The following is a 26,013-nucleotide window of genomic DNA, read 5'->3' on the forward strand; positions in this document are numbered from 1 at the left end:
GCTACCTCTCAGCGACGTTTGTATACCAAAGGTCACACACATACTATGTATTCGATATTCACTATAACATGGAACTGCGTTATTCGTTTCCGTTCTGAACATGTAAATTAGCTCATTTAAATCACAATTATCGACAGGTTCAATAGACTATTGTTACACGAAGACATCTGACGGCGACGGCTGAACTAATAGACAGGTTTACTAACGTAATCTTGCCTTTCCTCTCACGACATAGCAACTACCACGGTAAGTAAATTTGATTCCGACAGTATAATTAAGTGCAGGTGGATGAACGAGCTTGTTGCTAGTCCCTTAGAAATGCACAGAGAGACTCAAAGATAGACAGACAAAATCTATAGATTTGAGTACATTAGCAAACCGGATTATTGACAAGCAGTTTCAATGGACGTCAGGTGGCAGGGTGACGGCTGAGCCTTTGTTGGGAAGTGATGCGCGTTCAAGAGTATACTCCTCATCCCCAACATCAATGTAGACTGCATTAAAAAAGCGTGATAGAATGGCTGCTGAGCTCCTTCTCCATGTTGACGTCATAGTGGTCTGGAAATTTGAAAGTGCATCGTCTAAAGAATTGGAAGTGTTAAACGCGTTCTTCATCGTCGCGAATACTTGGTCCATAAAACCCACTTGCGACCATTCAGAAGACCGCTCGTTACGGATTTATCCAAGCAAGAGGAAAATACACACAAATACACACTCGTGATGTGAGGTCGTCACTCGTTCGTTTGAAGCGTATCGGATATCCCCATTCCGAGATGATGTGTCCCATTCACACTTTTTTTGAGGGACCACTTGCTGCAAATCCCAGTGCAACAGTCACTAAGGAGCTCCACCGTGTCCATAGCAACAAGACTGTATTCGTTCCTGTGTCCCATCTTCTGGAACTGCGTGGGCTCTGCTTTTGCGCAACTCTGTGCGAGCACCATGCGAACGTTTTCTCTTTTAGATGATGGCTAGATTGAACGATCTCTAAGATGTTCATGATATTATACTTACATGTACTTGAAAGTTCACGTTTGCTTTCTCTTGAAAGCTTTGTGGCTGACAAAGTCTGTGAGGGACAAATAAGGTCACAATTGACATTTCCAAGAAAATAACTATGACATACAATGAAGTACTGACAGCGTCATCATCATCATCATCATCGACATCGTTGTCGTTCCTCGGCGTCTGCCACATCATTGTCTGTTGTTAATCTTTGTCAGTGTCTTATTCAGCACCTGTTTCATCTGCTGGATCGAGCTCCGCCGCCGGGACTTGTTGCCCTCCATGGCCCGCCGCCGCCGCACCTCGCGGTAGAGCTCGTGGAAGGCCTCGGGGATGCTTTCGTCGCCGCGACACGCCGACGACTCGTAGAAGGCGCAGGCCAGCTCCTGGGCCATCTTCTCACCTTCCTCGGTGCTCACTTCGCGTAGGTGGTCGAGGTCGCACTTGTTGGCCACGATGACCACGGACACGTTGCGCGCCTTCTTGATCTCGTCCAGGAAGGACTTGATCTGAGCCACCTCCTCGAAGCTCTTCCGGTCAGTGATACTGTAGATGACCAGGAAGCCGTCTCCCCACCTTACGTGACCCTCTCGCTGTATAGTGTCAATTTCCTGTCAAGAGATAAAATGATAATAACAAAGATGATGATAATAATGATGATAATGATGATAATAATAATAATAATGATAATAATAATAATAATGATAATAATAATAATAATAACAAGATAATGATAATGATAATAATAATTGCATTTATACTGGTGTTTCTGAGCGCACTGGTGCTATTCATATAAAAAGACTAGAAAACACAATAACATTAGGGCAATGCAAAACCAAAATTACAGTCACAACAGACGGACACGTTGCGTGTGCATGAGTGATAGACTGATAGATTGATAGACAGATTAACCATCAGTGTGCCACGTTTATTTCCTGTTCAAAGGTATGTTTGCGAAATGTGCACACAATTGACTCTTTGACACAGGAAGAGTTAAGAGAGACAGTGAAAGAGGTGATAATACAGTAGAAACTCGGTACAAAAAAGATATGGTATTAGGAATTACCTGTAGAGTAAACTGTTTTCTCTCATTCTAATTTAAAAAATTTGCTTTGTTGCTTTCATTCTAACGACAGCCCAGTCGGAATCAAGCACCATGATTGTGACTGTTTTGCTGTAGCAGTGAGGCCTCAAGTTTGCCTCTACAATATTATGTGCAATGTTTTTTGTTTTTGTTTTTTTTCAGGGGACCCTGTCATTATCTTATCTTCATATTCGTCAAGCCTGTATCTATTAATGTATCTTGGCGGTCAAGATCATGACGAACACGACAGGTGGGATTCGAACATACAACCCTATCCACTTAACAACAACAATTGCACAAAAAAGAAGGTTACATGAATCACGGGCGAAAAATAGTCCCCCGGGCCGAATCAGGTATACTACTATTTTCCTGTAAGGGAAGGATTTCAGTTTGTTCGTTCGTTTGTATGTCTGTTTGTTCAGGGAGCATCCTGCAGAAGCTAAGAGACGTGGCAGGCCTAAAAGACGTAGTAAAAACGAGGGCTTGGAAAGGAACGAGGAGGTAAGGTGGATGATCATCCGGGAAGGAGCCGGCAGATAAGAGAGACTATAGGCCGAGTTGGGTGGGGTAGTAGGCCGAGTTGGGTGGGGTAATAGGCCGAGTTGGGTGGGGTAATCGGTCGGAGCAGCAGAGGAGTAGGTTTGGAGGTAGGTGAGGCGAATGAAGGAGCAATAAAAATAATGCCTTCGGCATCCTTCGGGCGGAGGCATAACAAGAGGAGTAGGGGAAAGTCTTAGCGTTGCAGGTGCAATGTACCAATTTATACACCACGGTCAAGAAAGATATGGTGGGTAAAAACATCTTGTCCTTGGTCGTAGGCACTTGACAGAATTCGAACTCGTAATTAAAGCCAAGAGTCTTATCCATTATGCCGAGTGCCCCCACATAAATGAACAAGGACAGTCCAATGCAAAAGAAGAGTTAAGAAAGCTGTAGAAATTTTGGAAATCTGTGGAAATCTGTGGAAATCTTTGGATATCTTTGGAACACGGGGAGGTGTACCCACATCGGCGGTACCCCATAGTAGTAGGGATGTATCCAGAATATTAAAGATGATTTTTAAAGAAGTAAAGTAAACTGGGTCAAGCGCACGGTATGGCCTGGTGGGAGACAGACACATAGAGAATCTCATAACGCTCAACCACATTTTTCCTTCCACTATGGAATGAAATATTTTAGACTAGACCCGTTGAATATGGTTCGCCTTAGAGGAAGTAATTCACATGTCACTGAACTTTCACTGACCGCGTTATTGACCTTCCTACGCCTCTTTCTCCATCCGAGTTTCAGGAATTGACGCAGATAATGTTATGAAGAACCCATTCATACTCTCCATAACTTTCTGGTTCACTGTTCATAGCCCCATAAGCGATAAGCATGTAAAATCCTTTACAATTAATGTGGAATATAAAATACTCAAGATAACTCGTGCTCCTTTACATCCACACATAATAATCATGTCTAATCATTTTACAAGTAGTGGATGTTTGACGGCATACTTAGGTGACCAAGACACATGATCGGACGCAAACGAACTAATGTATATACGGCACTTTCTACCCCCCTCCCTTCAAAGATTTATAGAAAGTGTGATCATGCGTTTGTGAAATTTTGTGCAGTGCGTGGCAACATTGACGTACAACAGATTTGACGATACCCCAGGAAAATAGTGGAAAAGTTTAGAGGTGTATTTTCTTTTTCATTTTAAAATCACTTCATTATTGTTTAGAAATGGAGAAAACAAGGTACGAGTCAAGCAACATTGCGTGGCGAACCATCATAAAAATGCAAGTGCGCCCTGCTACGTCCGTGTACGGGACACTGGCTAACGTCAGTGAAGTCAATGAGCATCATCCGTTCGTTCAAGCGTAAAGGCACCACTTCTTGAGCTAACCCCACCATTGCCGGGGACAACTTTACCATGTTTACTATCGCAACTAAAGGTCAATAGTAGCAGTAAGGGGTTTAAAGAAGTGAAAGTCTGCCTCGGCTGGGGCCGATTCGCATCTCCATTTCTAAATATGGCCACACAGAGTAAAAAGGCAACCCGAACGAGCGAATGAAAAAAAAATACAAAAGCACAAAAATATAGGAAAAACCATGGACGTCAGTGATCACGGGTGATTACCTGACCGGCTGTGTCTAAAATCTCCATGGAAACCACTTCATCGTCAACGGACGTCTGGTGGCGGTATACGAATTCTGAGAGGGACAGAAAGAGGGAAACGGAAATTGGTCACGTAAAGACAAAAAAAATAAAAAATAAATAAATAAAAAATGGTGTCTGTCCTGACAGAAAGAACACTAATTCGAGCACACCTAAACTTTTTTTTTGTTTGGTTGGTTTTTTTTTTTTCGTCAATCAAATACAAAACACATAAAATTACTTTTCTTTTAGATCAATAAGACAACATTGTATTCCGGTAACAAAATTCACTTTCTTGAGGTATATCTTTATTTTTCAGCCCTGCACAAATTCACTGACAAACAATCATCATAATCGCAGTACTTATGGAATTATGAATGATGACAGAGCTGACATGACTGATGCCACACCTTAACATATTGGACAAGTTTTAGGCAGGTAGCAACAGAAGCACACGTTGCGATGTGATTTCAAGTTTTACGGCCCCTCGTGCTAGATGGCTACTGAAGAGCAAGTGAAAAGCGAACGTTTTTTAATCTCTGACCACGAGGTTATGACGAGAGATAAAGAGATGGGGAATAAAAGAAATAAACAAACCAAATAATAAACAACAGGTCGCTTACTGTCCTTTGATTAAATTGAGGTTTGAAATGGGCTTTCTCTCTCTCTTTCTTTCAAAACTACCACCCCCCCCCCCGCCCCCTACTCTCCCCCTCCGCCGCCTGGTCTCCCCTTCCCCTCCCCCTCCCAATCACAACCAATGCCCAAAGACTTTTCATCTATGAGCTTCGTGTAGATGTATCATGTATTGAATCTAGGGGTAATAAATTTAATAATTCATCTCAGGTACAGGGGGTTAAACGTGTCGAAGCAGACACTTTATATACCACACTCACCTAACGTGGGATCGTACTCCCAAATGAAGCGCTTTGTCAGGTATCGCACTATGGTAGCTGTAAAGAAAAAAAAGAAGACGACAGAACATAATATTATAAGAAGTCAAAAACAAGTGTTATTTATTTATCGAGTGTATAAGGACGAAGGGAAAGAAACCACATGGATTACTGCATCATGATAATTATCATGACTATAAACTTGATCCTTTGTCATCTTTCTGCTAACTCTTTCGACCATAGGTTCCTCGGATGCGGAGATTCATGTCTTCCTTACGCGCATGCGTGATCTGGTGGGGGCGAGTTATTTGCCACCTTGCGTCGATTTGATGTCCATACAGTTTGAGTGCTTTCTTGTATATGTTCGCCGCGCTGCCAAAAGTAAACGATGCCATGCCAATTCATAGGCCAACTATCAGCATGCCTTATTAGATGCACGTTGAATTTCGTTTGATACTATGCATCAACAATGGAGCTGTGCAGTAGCTCCATCTTTTAACGTATACAGGATAAGGTCACCTTACAAATAAGTTATTTATGTGCAGTTTATGCAGTTTATGCAGTTTTGATGGCATAATTCTGATAACACCGAGAAAAAAAAATCGCGTTCGCATACCTCGTCTACATTACATCATCATCCAAACATTTAATTCGAGCCCTCTCTTAGCCAAGCCCACCCCAGCCCCTTATCTAACCTTGAATCACATGCATAAAATAATGATAATATTGTGCATGTGTCTGTGTGTATGTGTTCGTTTGTGTCTGTCTATGTTTACGAGTACATTTTCTTTTTTTGCAGCCCCGGGCAGGATCTGAGAGAAGACACGGAGCATCTGTGCAGGTGTAGAGAGGGGAGTACGTAGGCCCTACATCCTTGTACCCGTCGTGTCCTTCGTCATTTTGTGTGTGTGTGTGTGTGTGTGTGTGTGTGTGTGTGTGTGTGTGTGTGTCTATTCCTTGTTATTTTAGTTTGTTTTGTTTTTCCGTGTTCAAAAATCGTTAAAAAAGAACGCGTGACCCCGTAAAAATATGTGTTTTGTATCGGAAATCCCTGGCCTCACCTGAAACAACAAGCGTTGGAGCTTAACGTCGTCCACATCTACCCTGAACATGAATTTAACACACAAAAGCACGTGAGTCTGGGAAGCACCTGAAGGAATGCACTTCACACCCATATTCATTTATCAGAAGTGTGTAGCACTCCCTGCACTTATCTATTTTACCTTCTTGCTGTTTTAGTTGAAATGAATCTCTGCCAAGATATTGCACTTTGAAATAAAAAAAGACGTTTAAAGATCTTCCACAAAAAAAAATCGGTAAAAATCCAACAATCCATCAATTTCAATGTGTGAGCCTGTAACTACGATTAATCCCGCCCCCACCCCAATAAAAAAAAAAACAGTTATAGACCTATTACGCATAAGACAGTGTCTGCAGCTCATGTTTTGATTTTAATTACACATCATAATTTAGCCACATCTTGAAATTGCATGAATCGATGAGACTAAACGATTCATTTAATTTCAAAATAAAGGCGCTTTCAACGTTTCTTGTAGCGTGGGGACTCATAGGTAGCCCGATTTATTCGCTCCCAATACGAAAAGCACCGGTCAGTGAGTCAATAGGCCTTCATGTATGCGCATCGATATTGTGGTGACTTACAAATTTTCAGACATTGTTGCATTCTGCCGACAAGCTGTGATGATCATATGTACGAGGAAACAATCTATCAAAAAGTGAATTACTTTGTCATTTTCAAAAAATCTATATTAACCAAAAAAAAAAAAAAAATCAGCATCATACTATAGCTTTTATAGATTACTCCCACCACTACTGTCCACGGCAAACAGTTTTCTTACGCATTTGAATTTCAGGTACTCTTTAGAGATTCGTTTGGATATAAAATGATGCTTATCAGAGACTTTGGTACTGTATTACAGCGTTCAGACTGTTCAAACAGGAAAATATTAGTTAAATATATCAGTTCTGGCATTCAAGCTCTCCAAACATTCGGCCGGTTACGGTAAATACCTTAAAGACATGACCGTTTGCTCTGTGAAGCTTGAATACTGAACTTGGAAAGAAAAGATCAGTTAGATCAATCATCCCTTTATAGACTTGAATACACATGAATGGACACCTATCAGTCGTCACACTACACTGACGTAGTAAAAATCATTCCCTCAAACTAGCGAACTAAAATGCTAAGTAGTAATTTGGTTACTCGAGCAAAACAACGTCTCTCCCCGACCTATCGACATGACGTCATACTTTGGCAATCCATCGATTTTAACCAATCGCTGTCAATTTAAAGTGCGACTGGGTAAATTCAGACTTCAGCTGAGCTGGCGAGAAATTTGATTTGATAGAGAGGAAATTCGTCCAGTTTGGATGCTTCGCGCTGCCAAGGAAATTTGCATCTACGTCTGATTCTGTGCATATCTAGGATTAGCCTTCATTCAAGCCCGTTGGATGTTTTCCCCCCAAAACCCGTTCACAGTCAAATTCCACTTTACACTTTCTGAAGTGACACATTTTATTTGGCTTTTCTTTGATATGCTTGCCTCCTTCGTCACATATCAAACTAACTCTCGTAGAGGGAGAACAGTTCTGATTTTCAAGTTGATTAATCCGCAACCCGGAAGAAAGGTTACATCTCGAGAACATTATGACTGCGACTCAAGTGCAAGAATGTTTCTTGTCACAGCTAACAACATCGCATGCACAGATCCTCTGACGCAGAATGAGATGCGCAGAGGCATTCAGCCAATCAGTGCGGATAAGTCCCCTCTGATAATATAGGAGAACACCCAATAACCTAGCCTTTTGCCAAGGCCCTCTCGCTGTAATGGGCGAGCGAAGCGAGCCCAGCCGATCGCGCCAGCGCGAGGCCACTTAGCTGGGCTCTCATCACCATACAGCGAGAGGGCCTTGACAAAAGGCTACCAACAACCAAACTGCCCAAGAAACTCGACTTGATAACGTTAATGGCGACCGGGGGGGGGGGGGCACACTAAACATAGAAGATAAATAACCATCGAACTTTCCTAGTAAATAATCATAATCTTCTAGTAATGTCTAGCGCAAAAGGTAGATACAAGGTGGGGTCTTCCATCTATAGCAAGGACTATAAAGATTCTCCACCGATTCTTACACTCACGTAACCATGGCTTGTCATTAGAGGTGTACACAGGCTGTAAACCCCTAACGATTAATCTAACACCACGAACACAGCCTGCAGATTTTTATAGAGTAAATCTTGCCATGATACATATTACACATATAGACCTTGAAAACCTTATCTGTACATCACGTTGCCATATGCGATCCACGCTGAAATACGGGTTGGAAGAAGACGAACAAATAGATGAAAAACAAGAAAACAAAAGCAAATGAAGAAGAGGAGCACAGGGGGCGGATAAACAAAAAGAAAGAAAGAAAAAAAACCCTCTCATTAACTTCGTCCGTATCCATTTCATGCTGCCGTCACGTACGACTGTCGAAAGATGCATCGACTAATGCCGAAAAATTTCTCCCGCAAATGGACTTCCTCCAGTGCCGTTCGCCTCTACTCAGGCGATATGTAACTATTCAAGAGATTGCGAGAATTTACTCCTTTTTATCACTGTTTATCTCAGAAATGTCCGACACGAATGATCAGGATTTGGCACTCCGTCTAATTCTTCACCGGCTGATTAATGGGCGGTTCGGACGTTCGACTTATCGGCTGACAAAAATGAGGGGAGTTGAACGGTGAAACGCTCTCACGTAGACTAAACAAGAGGGACATACAGTCGATTCCAGTCGAAATTTATGGCGATTACACCCGTTGCCACTTTGGCAGAGTTGAACCACGGAGTTATAACACATGGTTTGATTTAGCCTTTCTTTAAAGGTAAACTTTGGATCAGAAATTATCATAGAAGCTATGATAGCAAAGGTGCATTACGCTCCCATGTGAGAGGCAAGCCCAACCGAGAGAGGGCGGGGTTCGGAGACCAGTCCGAATTTCTTAACTTACGCTTTGAACTGCCGAAAGCGCCATCAGCGTTTGGTACCAAAAGTTGCAACCAACCATAGACCTCCGTTCAAAGAAGCTCATGCATTATTCATTGTTATACTGACGACCGATAGGCGAATCTTGCAGTGCCATTCGTCGAAGCATGGATCTACCTTGGGAACAATTGAAGACCTGAATATAAGAACGACCCAAGTCCAATTTTTGGCCAAATTCAGTTTGACATGGGAAATTGTAGCTTATGCATGGACTCGTCTGGTGTATAGTAATGATAAATCCTAATTACCCCCGGAAGTGCCTGAAATGAATCTACTACACGATCATACAATAATGTACAGTTAATTCTGAGATTAACTGAGTATGATCCGCTTTGATTCTATAATAGTGAGTTCGACCTTCAACGTTGGCCGCAGGAATAAAATGTAATCCTGATCTGGATTAAGAATCTAGGCACAGAACGATACGTGTTTGCTGCATGGGTTCCACCCAGGGAGGTGCACCTCCCTGGCTTACAAATCTCTGTTTGGTGACGCATTAAACTTCTGCCATTGTCTTTCTTTTAATCTATCAAGCCCTAAATTATGATTCGTACCTAGCAGTTATGACTAAGCATAAGATGAATATAATAACCCAATAAGAACAAAAAATGTGTTTTGATATTATGTTATGTAGTAGCCGAGTTAGCGTTCTACTTTAAGAGGGAGTCTTTGCATGAAGCTATGGTATTTGTAAGGAATAACGTCATTCTGCCTAGATCATAATGGTACAAGCAACATACCAGTTGATGTAATTCGTGCGGTTTAATCAACAGACCATCTGTCAATGTATGTCTGTTTGAAGTGGTTAAGACATTCAGGCAAAACGAAGAGGATGGTTTATCATAAAAAATAAACATATCAGAATTTCAATTACCTCTTCATTTTGATCGTGTCATCATCAACAAATATTGTTATTATCATCTGCATCGTGACGTGGATATAACTATGTGCCTCCTCGTCAAACTCTTAGCGATTAATTTTTCTCTTGATTAACTCCGATGGTCATCATGCTGTTTCCAAATTACATTTACAGAGCTACGAGAAAATGACATCTAATTCACTCCCCATCACACACATCATGACGCTGTCCAGTAAATCATTCTCGTCATCCCAAACTATTCATATAACTGCAATGGTTATTTTCCTTCCCCAGTCAAACTCAATATTTCTTTTTTTATATGAGTGAGAGTGAGGGTGACCAAAAATATGGCAAACTTAAAGGGACATTCCAGACGATTTTCATAATTTTACATCATGTAGTACATAAATCGACAACTCCATGTATAGATTTGTGGAATTTATTATGGTTCTTAAGCAGAGAAACAATACACTGAACAACCTTAAACTGATTACACTGAACAAGGATGATGACATAGGAGGTTCACATATTTCAGAAATGTAGCAGTGTAATTCCATTACAATACCGCTTGCTTGCGAATTCCCCTGTGTATAATCTATGCATGCCTTCTTCTTTTGTTCTGCTTCCTTGAGCCCCAACTCATGCATTCCTATGGTGACTCTGCCATGTCATCATCCTTGTTCATTGCAATTTGTTCTAAATTTTGAAAATATACTTATTCTTCATCCCAATTATCACAAATTCTGAGACTCTGTCCTTAGTGTAACTAATTCATAGTTGTTCAAATGTAAAAATCTGAAAATCACCCGGAGGTCTCCTTTAAGGACATAGTAATGTTAAATAATTATAACAATATTAATAGAAAGAGAAGACATACAAGAAGGAACCAGTGAAAAGATTACATTTAACCCTTTGAATGCTTTGAGTATCAATTAGCACAGAAAACCCCGATGTATTTTACACACTGTGCAAAGTCCCTGACACAGAAAGGGTTAAAGTGATGATATAGTATTGGTGGAGATGAGAATTGGGATTTTAATTTTTTTGCGAGATACCAAGAAAACACTTAATGAAATAGTACAGAGCATACCATTTTAAGAGGAATTCAAAGTTTGTTTGACCAAAATCGGGTTTGGAATGACTGAAAAATCCAAAAACAAAGTAAAACAAAGCGATCGTAATAAAATGTGGGTCCCACACTTTATTAGAATCGCTCTGTTTTGGATATCTCAGCCATTTCAAAACCAATTTTCATCAAAAAATAAAGGTGAATTCCTAATGGAATTACATGCTCTTTCATATTTCATAAGAGGTTTCTCATTATCTCACCCAAAAATGTTAGAAACCTGAAATTAGGTCTAAACCAAAAATATACGATCCCTACGATCCCTTTAAAGTGATGATGATGATGAGAAGGAGGAGGAGGAGGAGGAGGGGAAGGAGGAAGAAGAGGTGGACGAAGGAGGAGGTGGACGAAGAGGAGCAGGAAGAGGAGGAGGAGAAGAAGAAGAAATCGTAGACAGAAGTCTGCGACTAATACGAGTAATCGTCCATCTTTACCCGGGTTGTGTTTCCCTGGATCAGAGGGACTTTTGCCTTGTTTTGCTCTGTTTAGTGTTGTTTTGTTCAGTTTATTATATCACCCGCGACTCTTTTTAAATATTCCTGCGAACCTCCGGTCAATCACGTGACCCACGGGTCAGCGAGATGAGCGATAAGGAGTCGTTAAAGTCTCGGCCTGGAATATAATCTTCTAACGAGAATGATGAAAAAGATATGCCATCTCTACTGACAGGCCTCAAGACTCGCCCTTCTCTATCAATAATGCAGCCCTCACTAGGCAAGTCAGATTCCCGAACTTGATGTCTTTTAAAGGGGAAATCTCTGACCGCTAGATTGCTCTGGTTTCCTTATTTTCCGTATACCTTTCGATGTCAGGGAGTTTGGACCGTGTGTGCGATGCTATGGGGTTCTCTGTGGAAATCAGCCCTCACAGCACACATGAAGATAAAGAGTCGAGTACGGTTTTATACGGAAGTGACGGTTCAATTACGATCAAACGAAAGGTGAATAAGTGAGATCTCAATCACAAGTTTGGGCGAACTAGTAATGGCCATAATCAGATGAGCATATTATTTGAGGGCACGACCTCAAAGTTCTTCCATATGTTTTTACATGTCAATTTATCAAGGCGAAAAAGCATCTTTTCCCTCCACCATTGACCAACTATGACAATTCCATTGATACATGACTTTGGGAGATTTATTTAGGGATAATATTATTGTCATTATTATCTCACTTGCGAGTATGAGGGTGACTGTTTGATAATTCTAGCTTGCTATTTCTGTCAATTTCAATAAAACTTTCACTGTTTTGGAGGATAATTTCAGTCTATCCAATAATGACGATTGATGAATTGAAACACAGATTACATTTCAAGCATAACGTGTTGAATTTTGGAAACAATCTGCCAATAAAACACCCATGGCAGTGAAATGTTGCTTTCTCTTAAATATGCAATAATCATAGAAGTCTCCTTTGTAAGCAGATTGCCGTGCTTCCTAATGGGATACCACGTATAGATATTTATTTCTTGCATGTACACCGTTAATACAAACCATTAAATCCTGTGACTGCAGGGGAATCCTTAGAGGCAAGTGCTGATTTCAATCTTCATCTGGTTCAATAAACCAGGATAAGGACGAGCATTGGGCGTCCATGAGTGACGTAAAGGAGACGAAATGCTCACGAGATGACTGTGAAATGGTTCACATTGTGACGTCACCACTGTTACCAAAGTAGGGTAACCCATCGATCGGCAGTGATTACGAAAGACCCAACCAAATCCGCGAACCACAGTTCAGAGTGCTGCAGTAGTGACAGGTGCCTAGCCTGAAAGATACCCTACATGAATAATCACCAAAACCTTCTTTTTTTCAGTCCTCGTTTCCAATTTGGTCAAATTAAGTCTCATAAAGGGTATTGTCTTGTGACTATCACACTAAATTGTAGGCTTATTCGTCATTTTCATGGGCGGGGGAGGGGGATATCAAGACGCACTCAACTGCATAATGTTTCGATGTTCTGGATCGTAAGGACAAGTGAAGTTTGCAACAATTTACAATCTCCTGAAGACAGTATTTTGTTTGTTGGTGTTTCTGGTGATTCCTCATCACTGTACATCTCGTTATCACAACGGGTGTATTTACATCTGTTCGAAAATTCCCTAACACTGCTCAACACAGTCGGCCTGAGCACTTCCATTTATGTAGGCCTATGCCCATCGACAACTACCCCACCCCCTTTACTCACACACACCTCACCCCCTCACCTGCGATTGGCGCTGCAGAAGGTGCGGAAAAGTGCGAGGCGACAGTAATTAGCTCTCCCCCAAAATAACCTCCTCACATGACAAGTGTGACGGGGACTGATAGATAGGAGAGGGGAGCAGCAAACTCCGTATGTCGAATTCGCTTCTGCCTGTGATACTCTTGCTGACGTACAAAACATGCGCAGGCGATCTTTTTGCTCCAAATACGTAGTTCCCACTTTCGTATTTATGAATAGTTTCTCTTTTTTTTTCTTATCTCGTCGAAAGAACAGACGAGACATTACTGCAACCGCGTCATATGTCTAAGTCGGTGATTAATTTGGCGACTATGCTCCGCGCCTGATCATTCTTTAGAAAGTCTCATTAACGTGCGCGGTTCTATGCTTATCTAACCCTATCATTATACACAGAGGGAGGACTGTGGAACGCATAAGCAAAGGGTATTCTAAAAGAGGCCGGGGTGGGGAGGGTTAACTCCTCTGTCCATGACAGTACTGTGCGTCCTCCCATGAAGAACTTGACACTTATGTTTACGTCTTAGGCCAGAAACTCAGTCCGGGCTGGATATACGGTCGACATTAGACTCTGGGGTCAATCCAAATAAGCAAGGGCTTCAACACGCAACTTATGGTCACTACACGGGGATGAACAAGACCGGTGTCCATTTGCATTTTGATTTGCGCAAGAAATTCTAACTACAAGCGTCGCGTCACAGTCATGAAGCTTGTCTGAACGGACGAAGAAATCTGAAAATCCCGTGTAAGGTTTAACAGCAAAATGCGAGAAAAAAACCCAAACAAACAAAAGAAAAAAAAGAAGAGGAGTTTATGTATGTTTTTGAACACGTGATCTATGTAATTCACTGTATCAAAATCAGTAACTTTTTAGTCACTGAGTAACGCTTAAACTAGCATCATCATTATTATTGTCATCATGATGATGATCAACCATGTCTCCATATCTTATATTACCACTGAAACTCAAGTTCCCTTGCAAATTTATTCAGATTGTCATTTTTACCGTCATTCAAACACGAAATAACTGTTGGCGTTGATTTGAAAGTACATGTACAATACAACGAGCAGCAGCATCACAAAATTAATAGAGTAGTAACGGTTTTGTGATATCATTGATGATGAGAGCATGAAGAGGTTACGTACAGAAAGCATGGGAAACCATCGAGTTATCAACTGATCAACTTCAAGAACACTTCATGATGATCATTCTAGTCTCTCTATTAACTCTATAAGTGCATGCACAATCAGCTGTATACACAATAGCTACACTGGAGTTGTTGGGAAGTAGATTTGGGGAACGAACGTTGCGAGGGAAGGGGAATAAACTGGAAAAGCTCAAGATTATCGGCGTTGTTGAAGTCATTACTGACATGGACGTTTATATATCATGCGTACGTTCGGGAGCATTCATTTGTCGGGGGTGGTGGGATAATTTGACAGGCGAAAAGGTCTCCCCGCTGATCGAAAGGGGGGCACCTAGGTCGACCCGTCGATAAACATTCGAGGGGTACTGAAATTTCAGATGATTCTCGTACGTCTCAACCAATTAGTATTCCAAGAGTTTGTCGATCTCTCTCCCTCTCTCTCTATCTTTCCCTCCCCCCCCCACCCTGAGAATCTCCCCTACCCCGCTCCATCTCCCCCCCCCCCATAAGAGTGACAGTACATCGTTGTGCCTTGATACAATGGTCAGTATACGAAGACCGAATGATAGACACTCAAAATGTCAAACCTTCCATCATTCTAGTAATTTTGTCCCATTTTATCCCATTTTATCCTGTTTGGCATGTTCCTATTTTGGTCCACATCATTCATTCCTTGCAATTTCGCATTCCGCGTGGTGCTGTGCTCTTCCCCTCTCTCTCCTTCTCTCTCATTCTCTCACGCTTTCTTTCTCTCTCTCTCTCTCTCTTTCTCAAACACACACGCACACACGCACACACACACAAACACAAACGCTCGATACATATCACAAACTCAATTCCATGCAATATTCCTTTAATAGACAAAGTTATACTATTATTAACTATAACGGCCCCACCACTGCATTAAATCATTGTAACTTGACAAGAAATGGTAACGCTGCAATCACTGGTAACTACCACAGCAACAAGGTATCCCACTACCGATGAAAGCTAAGAAATCATCGACTTATAGAGTTACCGTAGTTTTATGTAATGGGCCCAGATGGTGGAGCTTGTAAGTTTCTTGGATAATCAATAGCTACACTTTGCTGTTTTTTTCTACCCGGAAGCATGTACATTTCTCGCATTTCTTCAAATTGTGTGCTCATTGATGTAAAATCAATAACGAGATATATGTGAAAAAGTACTCTGTACTTTGTGAATTAACGAACATGTCAACGTTCCTTTTCTTCCACCAGATGGAAAATTCCTTGGAAATAAATCTTTCCCCCGAGGAGACGTTCAACCTAACCCCAGCACGGGTCACCAAATATACACTGCCTTGGAGAGAGCGACACTTGCCTCAAAGCGTCAACGTCATGTTGGGTTTCATGTCAGCTGGTAAGGAGCATCATGACAGATAAGACAGCTGATTGGGGTGGTGGGGGGGGGGGGAGGATGTTCCTCCAAAACGTGTATGTGTGGTGTCTGTCTGTCAGCTATGATTTCTACGTTATACGACAAACAACTACGAAGATTAGTCGCAGACTATTATGTGATTACATTAGTTTATACTCTGATAACACGCAACAATTATGCCATTTTCGTAGTTCCTATTTTGTTTTTGTTTTTTGTTTTTTGTTTTTCAGTCATAGCTCTTTACTCCCCTCCCATTCCCCCTACCCCTCCCCTCCCCAAGTGACGCTGAACAGTGACAGAATTTTCTGTGTATGATCTGTGTAATTATACTCACATCTTGTTTGGTACAGAGCGTCTCATTATGACTTACACCTGGCAAGTGTCTGGGGGATTAGCTTCCAAGTGGCCCTCGGTTATACCCTATAGGCCTATATATTATTAATGATAAAAGTGTTCAGGAACCTATGACCATTACGTAACTTGAACCAAGGGGAAAAACATCTTTTCGACACCTTTGAATGGCCCTTCACAGCGTTCATCGCTTCTTGACCATACATCGTTATCACTGGTGATTGCTTTTGATATTTCTGTTCCAGGGAATTTGGACAGTGCGTATAACACTATATGCCATGGGGTTTCTCTACCAAACATCACTCAAAATATCAATTGACAGTGCAAACCGTGTATTATTATCACTGAAAATTCTTTTAGCGAGGATTATTGTCTGTGCCCGGTTTTTATTCATCTTTCTCTGGCAGCATTTCATATTGCACTAGGGATTTACCTTCATTATTAGAGTATTAGTAAGTTGTGGTATATCGTACTTTTAGGAGAGAAAGTGGGAGAGAAAAAGAGAGAGCGATAGAAATGCCATTGGCTTAGTTTTAGGTACGCTGTAATCGCAAAATACGCTGTAAAGATAATGCTGAAATCGACATTCTTACAGTTGTAAATGAATGATGTTTGTGACGTCTTCATTCACTAGCCTTGCGATTATGAAATGCAATATTTTAGTAACATTTTGAGCCTTTTTCATCCCAATCCAGCGGTTCCAACACCAAAACTTTACAATTATATTCATAACTTTTGCATCGATTGTCCGATTTTCCTCAAACTTTCACTGATGTGTTCTACTAATGTTGTTGCTTTCACTGAATCCACATTTCTCTTTGGGTTTTGGTTTCCTTTAAAGAGCAGAGCATGACTAACACAATTATTATCATTATTATTATCATGATTATTGAGGCCAAGCGACAGGCTCACAGAGATCACGTTGGAGATGTAGTGTAGAGATCTGATAGTTCACTCCTTTTTTATGAGTCGTGTTCTAATGTTCGTGACTCATTCGGCAATCGGGGTTTCCTTGGGTAATTTCCTGTGACCTTGTCCCGGAAGAACACTCAAGAGTCGGAGCTATCGTCTGCTTTTTGAACACGTTGAAGAAAGCGGACCTTGTAAAATTTGTATACTCATGAAGATTCTACGGCATAGTAAGTATAAAATTCCCTCTTGCGATAAGTACCCTCGGTTACTGGCACCTTAATTGGATGCTATAGTTTTGGTTGAGAACTAACTTAACTTCAGGTTTCTAGCATTTCTTTTTCTTTTTCTTTTTTTTTTGGTGAGAAAATGAGAAACCTGTTCCGAAATATGAAAGAGCATGTCATTCCAAGAGGGATTCAGCACGTATTTGATGAAAATTGGTTTTGAAATGGCTGAGATATCTAAAACAAATCTATTGTAATAAAAGGTGGGACCCACATTATTATCAGGATCGCTTTGTTTTACTTTGTTTTTGGATGTCTCAGCATTTCAAAAACGATTGTCATATAAATAAACTTTGAATTCCTCTTAGAATGGCATGCTCTGAATTATTCCGTAAGTGGTTTCTTGGTATCTCCCCAAAAGTTAAAACCTCAATTCTCATCTCCACGGAATCATCCCTTTAAGGCCTGGGAAACAGTGTCATCATTTGTATTTCATAATACTTCGTATAGGCCTATATAGCTTGCCATATAATTCGTACACAAAGTCTTGAAATTTTCAGTCTTTTTGTGAAGACGCAATTGTGCCCTTTCTCAAATCTTTTTATGTTTGTCTGATCATAATTTTGGAGTTATGCGGTCATAAATAACACGATATACTTTTTTTTTTTTTACAGCAGAAAACTGATTTGTTTTTTAATGTAAACGAGCAAGGCAGATTTGTAAGGGCAAGCCACCATCGGCTTATTTATTTGCATATTCATTATCACCTCCACAAGAACTATTTGGCAAGAAAGAGCAAAACTTCACAAATATCATTATTTTCATACCCAAGCTAATTTTTGTCCTGTTTTGGTCAAATTCTACCTGCTGTGCTCATAGATTTTTACTCTTTCTTTTTAACATAGTCTGACTTTTCACGGGTATGGAGTTTCTCTTCGATGTCCGCTCAGATTGTGCTGTAATATAGTCAGGAGAGGGCGTCTCCTGAGGTTTGTTCCTCTGAATGCTTATCGGTGCTTCACACTCTTGCTGAATTCAGGAATATGAAGTGATACAAGTGCATGAGTTGAGCACCCATCCCACGGGGTGAAGGTAGCTGCGGCTGGATGATGTTGGCGGCAGTGTGTGTGCGAGGGGGGGGGGGGGGGGTTATGAGGAGGATTTATGCTGCATTTTTAAAGCCCGGAGAGAATATTATTCTATTAACTCAAACTTTTGTGTTCCTGTGGTGAGTGGAATTAAAGGTCTCAGTCAAATAATAAGGACTCCAAAATCGTACATAGGTCACGTCACAAAAAGCACGTTTGTTTGTTTGCTTGTTTGTTTGTATTCACAAAAAGAAGATAATTACAATAATAAATAGGCGGTTTTGGTACGTGTCTCTTTTATTGTTCGGTATTGGTGCACGGGAAATATAGGCCTAGAGATTACTACACCATACTAAGTAAGTAGAGTACCCCTTTAACCTAATCATCTGACCAGGTTGTGGCGGAAAGACGGCCCGGGAAATGGCAAAATGGACAACCAGACACATTCTCAATGAGTGTATAGCTCATCATCTTCACTAAATTCTCTTGCCCATCTCAAAGACCCGGAGGACCTTTTCTTTCGCCCACGCCCTAGTCTTTTGAAAAGGCTTCAAGGACCGTGCATGTTATAACAAACAACCAGGGAAAAGACTGCATGGCACCCCCACCCCCCTCCACCCACCCACCCACCCACACACACACACACACACACACACACACACACACAGACGTCGCTCCCTGATCATTATGTTCAGCCCGAAAACTTGTCGGAATGCTATCCATACTCACACTTGCTTGTAAGTCAGCGAGCTGACTGCGCATGAGTTTCCTTTGTTAACTTTGTGCTCTCACCTCATTAGAATGTTACTCGTCGCCGATACGTCCCTTCCACCATGATGAATGTTTTTGTTTTGTTTCTGTGTTCTTGTTGTGTTGTGTTGTGTTGTTTCTTTTTTGTTCTTCGTTTTTGTTACACCGTCCACTTTCTCCTTATTGATGCATTTATTGGTCGCTTGCAGGCTTGTGTATTAGAATCTGGAAACAGTCATGGTATAATTGTATATACACAACAGTACCTTCTACTTTACCTGTCCGAAAGAGTGCGTCGACCTGGCCTCACAAACATAAGAAACATTTTTTTTTTTTTTTTTTTATCAGCAGCAGTTGAAAGTGTTTGTGTTCTTGTGGAGATTGTATACGTTGCTATGATCTGTTTTGAGTTAAGTATTTGTTCTTTATGGTTTATATTATAATTATCATTACTTTTCGCCTGATCGCAAGTATGTTTGAGTAGTTGTTTATGATATACAGTATAATATGTACAAGAGACCCGCGGGTCTAGCGCTCACCTGAGTATCGCAAGTTCACCTTTCACACAGTCACTAATCTAAATTATTCACAGCTCTACCATAATTTGACCAGGCATTCTCAAGTAGAAGATGAAAATGTAGGCATATACATACAATAAGGGCATACATTTTTTAAGATTCCTAAATTTGGGGGAATTGAGGGCCCCCTGGGGCCCCCGGGGTGGGGTACGGTGCCCATTTTAACAAATTGAGATCCTAACCCCCTAGGGATGCTTCCTGCCAAGTTTTGTGAAAATCCATCATAAGGTTTTCAAGAAGAAGATGAAAATGGCCCCCATTTGGACCTCCCCACCCCTCCCCCCTAACCCCAAGAAGGGCACCCCTGGATCTGCTATGAACAAACCTGAAACTATGGTAATTAATGTACTAACTCATAGTATTATCTTAGCTAGCTATCAATTCTGATTCTAGAGAAGATTCCTTAATTTGGGGAGGTTTGGGCCCCTTAAAAATGTACAATTTAGGCCCCACTAGGACCCCTGATCCCCACTACACTCGCTGGGTCCCAAGGGGGCACCCCTTATTCCGCCATGAACAAACTTGAGACTACAGTCATCAAAGTAATAACTCATAGTATTATCTTAGCTCTATCACTTCTGGTTCTAGAGAAGAGGATTTTTTAATATTCTTCAATTTGGAGGGTTTGGGGCCCTATGGGGGCCCCCTGGGTGGGGCATGGTGCCCATTTTAACAAATTGAGTTCCTAACCCCCTAGGCATACTACCTGCCAAGTTTGGTGACAATCGGTCATGGGGTTCTCAAGAAGAAGATGAAAATGCACAATTTAGGCCCCATTTGGACCCCTCCCCTGGGTCCCAAGGGGGGCACCCCTGATTCTGCCATGAACAAACTTGAAACTACAGTCATTAATGTACTAACTCATAGTATTAACTTAGCTCCATCACTTCTGATTCTAGAGAAGAAGATTTTTAAAGATTCCTTAATTCTGGGGGGGGGGCATGGGGGCCTCCTGGGTGGGGCATGGTGCCCATTTTGACAAGCTGAGATCCTAACCCCCTAAGGGTTGCTACCTGCCAAGTTTGGTGAAAATCGGTCTTGCGGTTTTCAAGAAGAAGATGAAAATGTAAAAAGTTTACGCACGACGCACGACGGACGCCGGACGAAGAACGATCGCAATAGCTCACTTGAGTCTTCGGCTCAGGTGAGCTAATAAATGCAAATCAATGCTTTCATCTATTATATCAAGGTGTCAAAGAAATCTTCCGCGCACGACTGTCACACTCTGGTTGACGGATTACTATCAACCTCACCGACGAAGTCATTTTGAGCAAGATCACGAAGCTAATCATAATAATTATCCCACATCATCAAAATAAAGCCAATGATACTCTTGAAGGAACGGCCGGTCACGTGACATGTGAAGCATTCAATTTTTACGGATATCTTTGCGGAATACTTGTCAGATTTTACACTGCCCTTCGTTGACCTGTTTGTGCTGTTTACGCAAAGTATGTCAAGCAAAACATTCTCCATCTGAAAAGTCTCCATGAACGGACTTGGCGTCCGACCCACAACCTTTAACCTCGAGAGGGCGCTCCACTTCTAACATTCTTACTTTTTGGAGGGGCAGGGGCTGATTATAAAAAAAAAAGGGGGGGCGTTCGGAAGTAGCAAAAGTGGAGGCAGCAAGCTCGATTTGCAATGTGTTCTTGCCCCGAGCGTCTGTTTTTGCACAGTGTTTGAAACTAACAAGGGGCGAGAAATGTTTGAAATTCTTGCCCCTAGTAGTTCTACGAGAAAGTTTTATAGGAACTGTGCGCGAGTGATTATGTTTGTCGGGAAAACATCGCGCCAGACGTCGGGCGGCCCTCTGGCATTAATTTTTGTCACGGACCTTCGAGATTTCGCACCTCGAGTTTGATCAATACAAGGCACCGTGTATCCGAGGAGAAGATGTAAACATCTTCACGAAGATACTCAAACGAAACAATAGGAAAGGAAAGAAGCTACTACATAAAAAAAAAAAAAAAAAAAATCTGCAACGTACTCTCTTTCCTTGTCCATTGATAGATAATTACATTCCTTTCTATTTTTAGAATTGTTTGTTACCTTCAAGTTGCGCACAAAATTTACCGGTATAACAAAATGAACATAACACAAAAACGTCGAACTTTGATGTAGGCCTATATATAAATTCAGATGACTCGTTACCACTGATGTTTTCTGTCGGCTTTTTGAGGCCTTCTGAATTATAGGAGATAGACTTCCTTGAACAGACCAAAGATGTGAAGGAATGTGATGTACGATGAGTTGACCAGTTTGGGTAATAAGCGTTGGCTTCATTGTGATGATGCTTAAAATAACATACATCGCATGATACTGGAAATACTGGCAAGCAATATAGTAAGCCCAGAAATGTATTTTCCCAGTGGTTTATCCGTTCCCCTCTTCCAAGACCTTGATTAATTTTATTCCATCTTTGTCATTATTCTCCTTCCGAGCTGTTTCTGCATTCAAGCAATACTATACCCAGTGTCAACCATGCAATCTACGCTATTGATGGATATATGCATGCATATGTTATTATGTATATGTATATTGATGGATGTCATACTCTCTATCAGAGTGTGTGTGCGTGTATGTATATGAAATATATAGAAGGTAATACTAGTTACAAAAAATCATTAAGTATCATAATTATATCGAATAAACATAAAGCAGAAAAATAATACGGGACGATTTGTGCCCTTTTTGATGAGGCTGCGTCTTTTCACAATGCCTTCTCGGATGTAACTGTTTATTGGAATGTTATCGAATTTGTGAAAAAAAGAACACTGTCTTGTAAATGGAATAGTAAAAACTTTAGGTTTTGAGGGACATCCACTATCACCATCACCAAAAGACCAAAAAAAAAAAAGTGTGCATTTGATATCACTGGTAGAGAGTATGACATTCTCTTTCTGTTTTCGTTCTTCAAAAAAAAGCAACAAAGTATTTCTTTCTTTACTTTCTACACATTTCTCCTAGAAGTCAGTTCAATTTTCCTTTCTTTTGTTTTCCTAGATATGATTGCGATGGGGCGTTTTTACTGAAATGTGAACTAAAGGACAGGTTCACCATTATATGTGACCGTGCATCACAAAACAAACAAAAAGTCGCACCCCTTGATTTTACGTGAGAACTCAAAAAGGTGAAATGGTTCAATCAAGTCAATCTTGAGTTTTTCATATTTTCTGAAAGAGCTATCCTTCTTCTACATTATTCTTCAGCTTGGATCTTAACATGAATGGGAAAGTGTGTTTTTAGCAGTTTTTTTTATACAATCCTTTTATGGGGAAGAGTAGACATGGTAGATTGATTACATGTAGGTGTGTCTTGGAGGCCGCTTTCCATTTCTTGAAATCCTTTACACACTCTTCACTTTCAAGTCTAATAACTTTTGAAAGGATGATGCTACTGCTTTGAAATTTAACAGTAATCATGGGCAGAATGTGTTAATAGAACATGCTCAATTTCAGCTTAATCTGATATAATCCCTGCATTGTTGTTGCTCCGGCGGTTTACATCCGGTGTTTTGTCCCTTTCATGGTACAGCTAGCACTGCTTGGTAAAGATTAAGCGTTTGAATAGACCGTGTACTTCAGAGCCTCTTTTCTCAGTTGACACTTTTCCAGAGTGTGCTTTCTTTCCCGTATTTAGGTAGGTTAGGGGAGTCCATTTGAATTGAGTTTGTATACACTGTATATCATTTTAAAGCCTAGAGTCTGTTCTTTCAGAATATGCCCTTAACTAAAAGTCCATGTCTGGCGACTTTTTGTTGGTTTTGTGGTGCAGGGTCACATTACATATGGATTGAGAGAATGCAACAATATCAGTAGAACACATCAGAGAAAGTTTGAGGAAAATCGGCCAATATGTTCAAAAGTTATGAATTTCAAAAAAAAATATAAAAAAATCAATATATTTTCACCTTTCTCGCATAATAAAAGAGCACTTGACTTGCCTCTTGCAGAAGGCAGGGGGAATATTATTATTCTTAACATACGTCATTATCGAGTCGAGGGAGAGTGTACTTTCTTTTAAAAAAATGATATTTTGTTAAATTCTCTTTATATTTACCTGTATATCGTTCTACGCATATCACATCATACACACGTACATGTAGTCTTCTCATCCAGCAGTGACTGTGCAGAAACTTTAAACATTTATAACTTCTGAACGGATTGTCCAATTTTCCTCAAACTTCCCCTGATGCGTTCTACATACATGTATTGCTGCTTTCTATTATGAAGGTAAACTTGTCCTTAAAGTCTTATATCTGTACGTTCATTTGCATTATAATGGATGATTCCATACCCTGTCATCAGTTAACCTGGAGTGAATTTGAGTATAACATAAAAAAAAAAATAATACCAATAAATTACAAAATAAACAAGAATCCTGTTCCCTTATGTATTAGCCTTGCCTTCAGACGTCTTCGCTTCAAATTAGGATTTCATGACTTACACTGTACATGTGTCTGTAATTAGGTAGACTCGCAAGAAACGCGCAATTTGATTCCCCCCTCCCCCTCCTATGTACCGCGCGTGTTCACGATATTTTAAACAGGCCTAGGCAAGTGAAAATATATTTCTTTTTACTTCATATATCAAAGTGATTTTGACACAAACCTTTCGAGTACTCTATGTACACGCATTATAGGTCACTCAAACTGATATCATTGCCAGATTGTTCTGTTTGTGCCGCATACAACGCGTCTCTCGAAAGAATTATCATTGATATAAAACTGCATACTGACCCCGAATTACATATGAAATTATTCAGCTATGAAACAAAGCAAATCTCATGAAATTGAAGGTAAAAGTGTTATATAGGTATGAAGTCGTCAGTGACTCACCAGACTTTCCCACGCCACACCGACCTAGTACCGCCAGCTTGCACTCAGTGCATTTCGTTTGAGCAATGTTTCGACTCATCTTTGCTGAGAACGAAGTCCCTCAGAAGACGAGACACAAAAACGAGGTAAATCACAGAAAGAAAAAAAAAAATCCTGACTGATAACAGACGACGTATTCACTTTGCGGTATCAATCATAATTTCGCTGAGCTGTGTACTAAATATTGAAGCGCGAATTTCATCGTATAGGATCCTTTCTCTTGCAATGCAGTCACGGAAACATCACCAAGCTCAGGTCTCTGTCATAGGAACGAGACAGATATCAATCCGATGAAAGAATAGATGACCATGGGTGAAACGCTAGAGATTTTATCCAAGAACGCCGGGACGGTGAAGGTTGAGTAAAAGATGTATCGTCACACGTGATTCCATAATTGTACCATCTTCGTGTGGAGCGCAAGAAGTCGTTTGCTCCAATGGAAGCGACAAGCAGGAGAATGAAGAGAGCGAGCGAGGGTAAGGGTAGGAGCTCGTCTGATGTTCGCGTCCCAGTTTGTGAGTCATAGGGGCCGGAATAGATGACTAGCGCCAAGGTCGAATCCGGGGTTCTTCCACGTGAGTTCGTCCGACAGTTCGTCCAAACCGACCGCAAAGGTGCAGGTAAACGCGCGAGCCAAGTGCGGCGGAAATCATAACATTTACACGTGCGAAGCTGAAAATTACCCGGGACAAACTGTGCTCCTCTTCTGTAGATCCCTCTGGTTTAGACGAGCGCGCGGACAGCGGGTGTGCGCGTTCGATGCCGGAGTGTGGGGTAAAACAACAACAACGTCAAGAAGAAACAAACAGACGATCTTCCAGCTTCCTGCTCTTTTCCTTTTGACGTTTATCATTCGATTTTGACGAACAAGAATTACTCCCAGTTTTCCAAACGCTCCGATCTTGTCGAAATACGGTGGTATGTAACTCCTGATGGCTCAATCTGACGGACTGTCGAGCCGCGAGAAGAAATCAATTTTCGCTGGAAAACGCAGGAAATCTTTCGAGGGGCCCTCGGATAATATAATTTGGGGTGCATTTGTTGGGCCTAGCGGGACGTCGCACCCCACACTTCGTACGGAATGTCATCGAAGTGACGTTTGGGAAGAAAAACTGGGCGGGAAATTCACCGAAAAAAAAAAATTATGTCAAAGAAAATCTGTCACTTTTCCGCTGAATTGAGTTGAGCTCATTCCATATAGCCTACTTCGAATTTGGACGCATTGAATGGTACTTCCAGTATTGCTAATATAGGCTTGGCTGTTTACGTTTCCAGATTCCAGGAGCTATCTGAAATG

At 41.0% G+C, this 26,013-nt stretch overlaps 1 protein-coding gene across 1 annotated transcript; it reads right to left on the reverse strand.

The window, feature by feature from the left end:
* On the reverse strand, window positions 1-25,779 carry LOC139738984 (ras-related and estrogen-regulated growth inhibitor-like). The gene is made up of 4 exons (XM_071649600.1): window positions 24,678-25,779; window positions 5,132-5,188; window positions 4,218-4,291; window positions 1-1,616 (listed from the first exon to the last, which is right to left on the reverse strand). The coding sequence occupies exons 1-4, from the start codon at window positions 24,754-24,756 to the stop codon at window positions 1,197-1,199; spliced, it is 630 nt and encodes a 209-aa protein (XP_071505701.1). The 5' UTR covers window positions 24,757-25,779; the 3' UTR covers window positions 1-1,196.
* Between the last annotated feature and the right edge of the window lie 234 nt (window positions 25,780-26,013).

This window comes from Diadema antillarum, unplaced genomic scaffold (assembly GCF_040938485.1).
Source record: "Diadema antillarum isolate AM-2024a unplaced genomic scaffold, OU_Dant_1.0 seq00000778_RagTag, whole genome shotgun sequence".
NCBI classification, from domain to species: domain Eukaryota; kingdom Metazoa; phylum Echinodermata; class Echinoidea; order Diadematoida; family Diadematidae; genus Diadema; species Diadema antillarum.

Coding starts and splice junctions, on each gene's coding strand:
- LOC139738984 (XM_071649600.1), bottom strand. CDS start 24,756: ATGAGTCGAAACATTGCTCAAACGAAATGCACTGAGTGCAAGCTGGCG. Junction 5,189..24,677: donor GTGTGGCGTGGGAAAGTCTG/GTGAGTCACTGA, acceptor TTTTCTTTACAG/CTACCATAGTGCGATACCTG. Junction 1,617..4,217: donor TTTTAGACACAGCCGGTCAG/GTAATCACCCGT, acceptor ATCTCTTGACAG/GAAATTGACACTATACAGCG.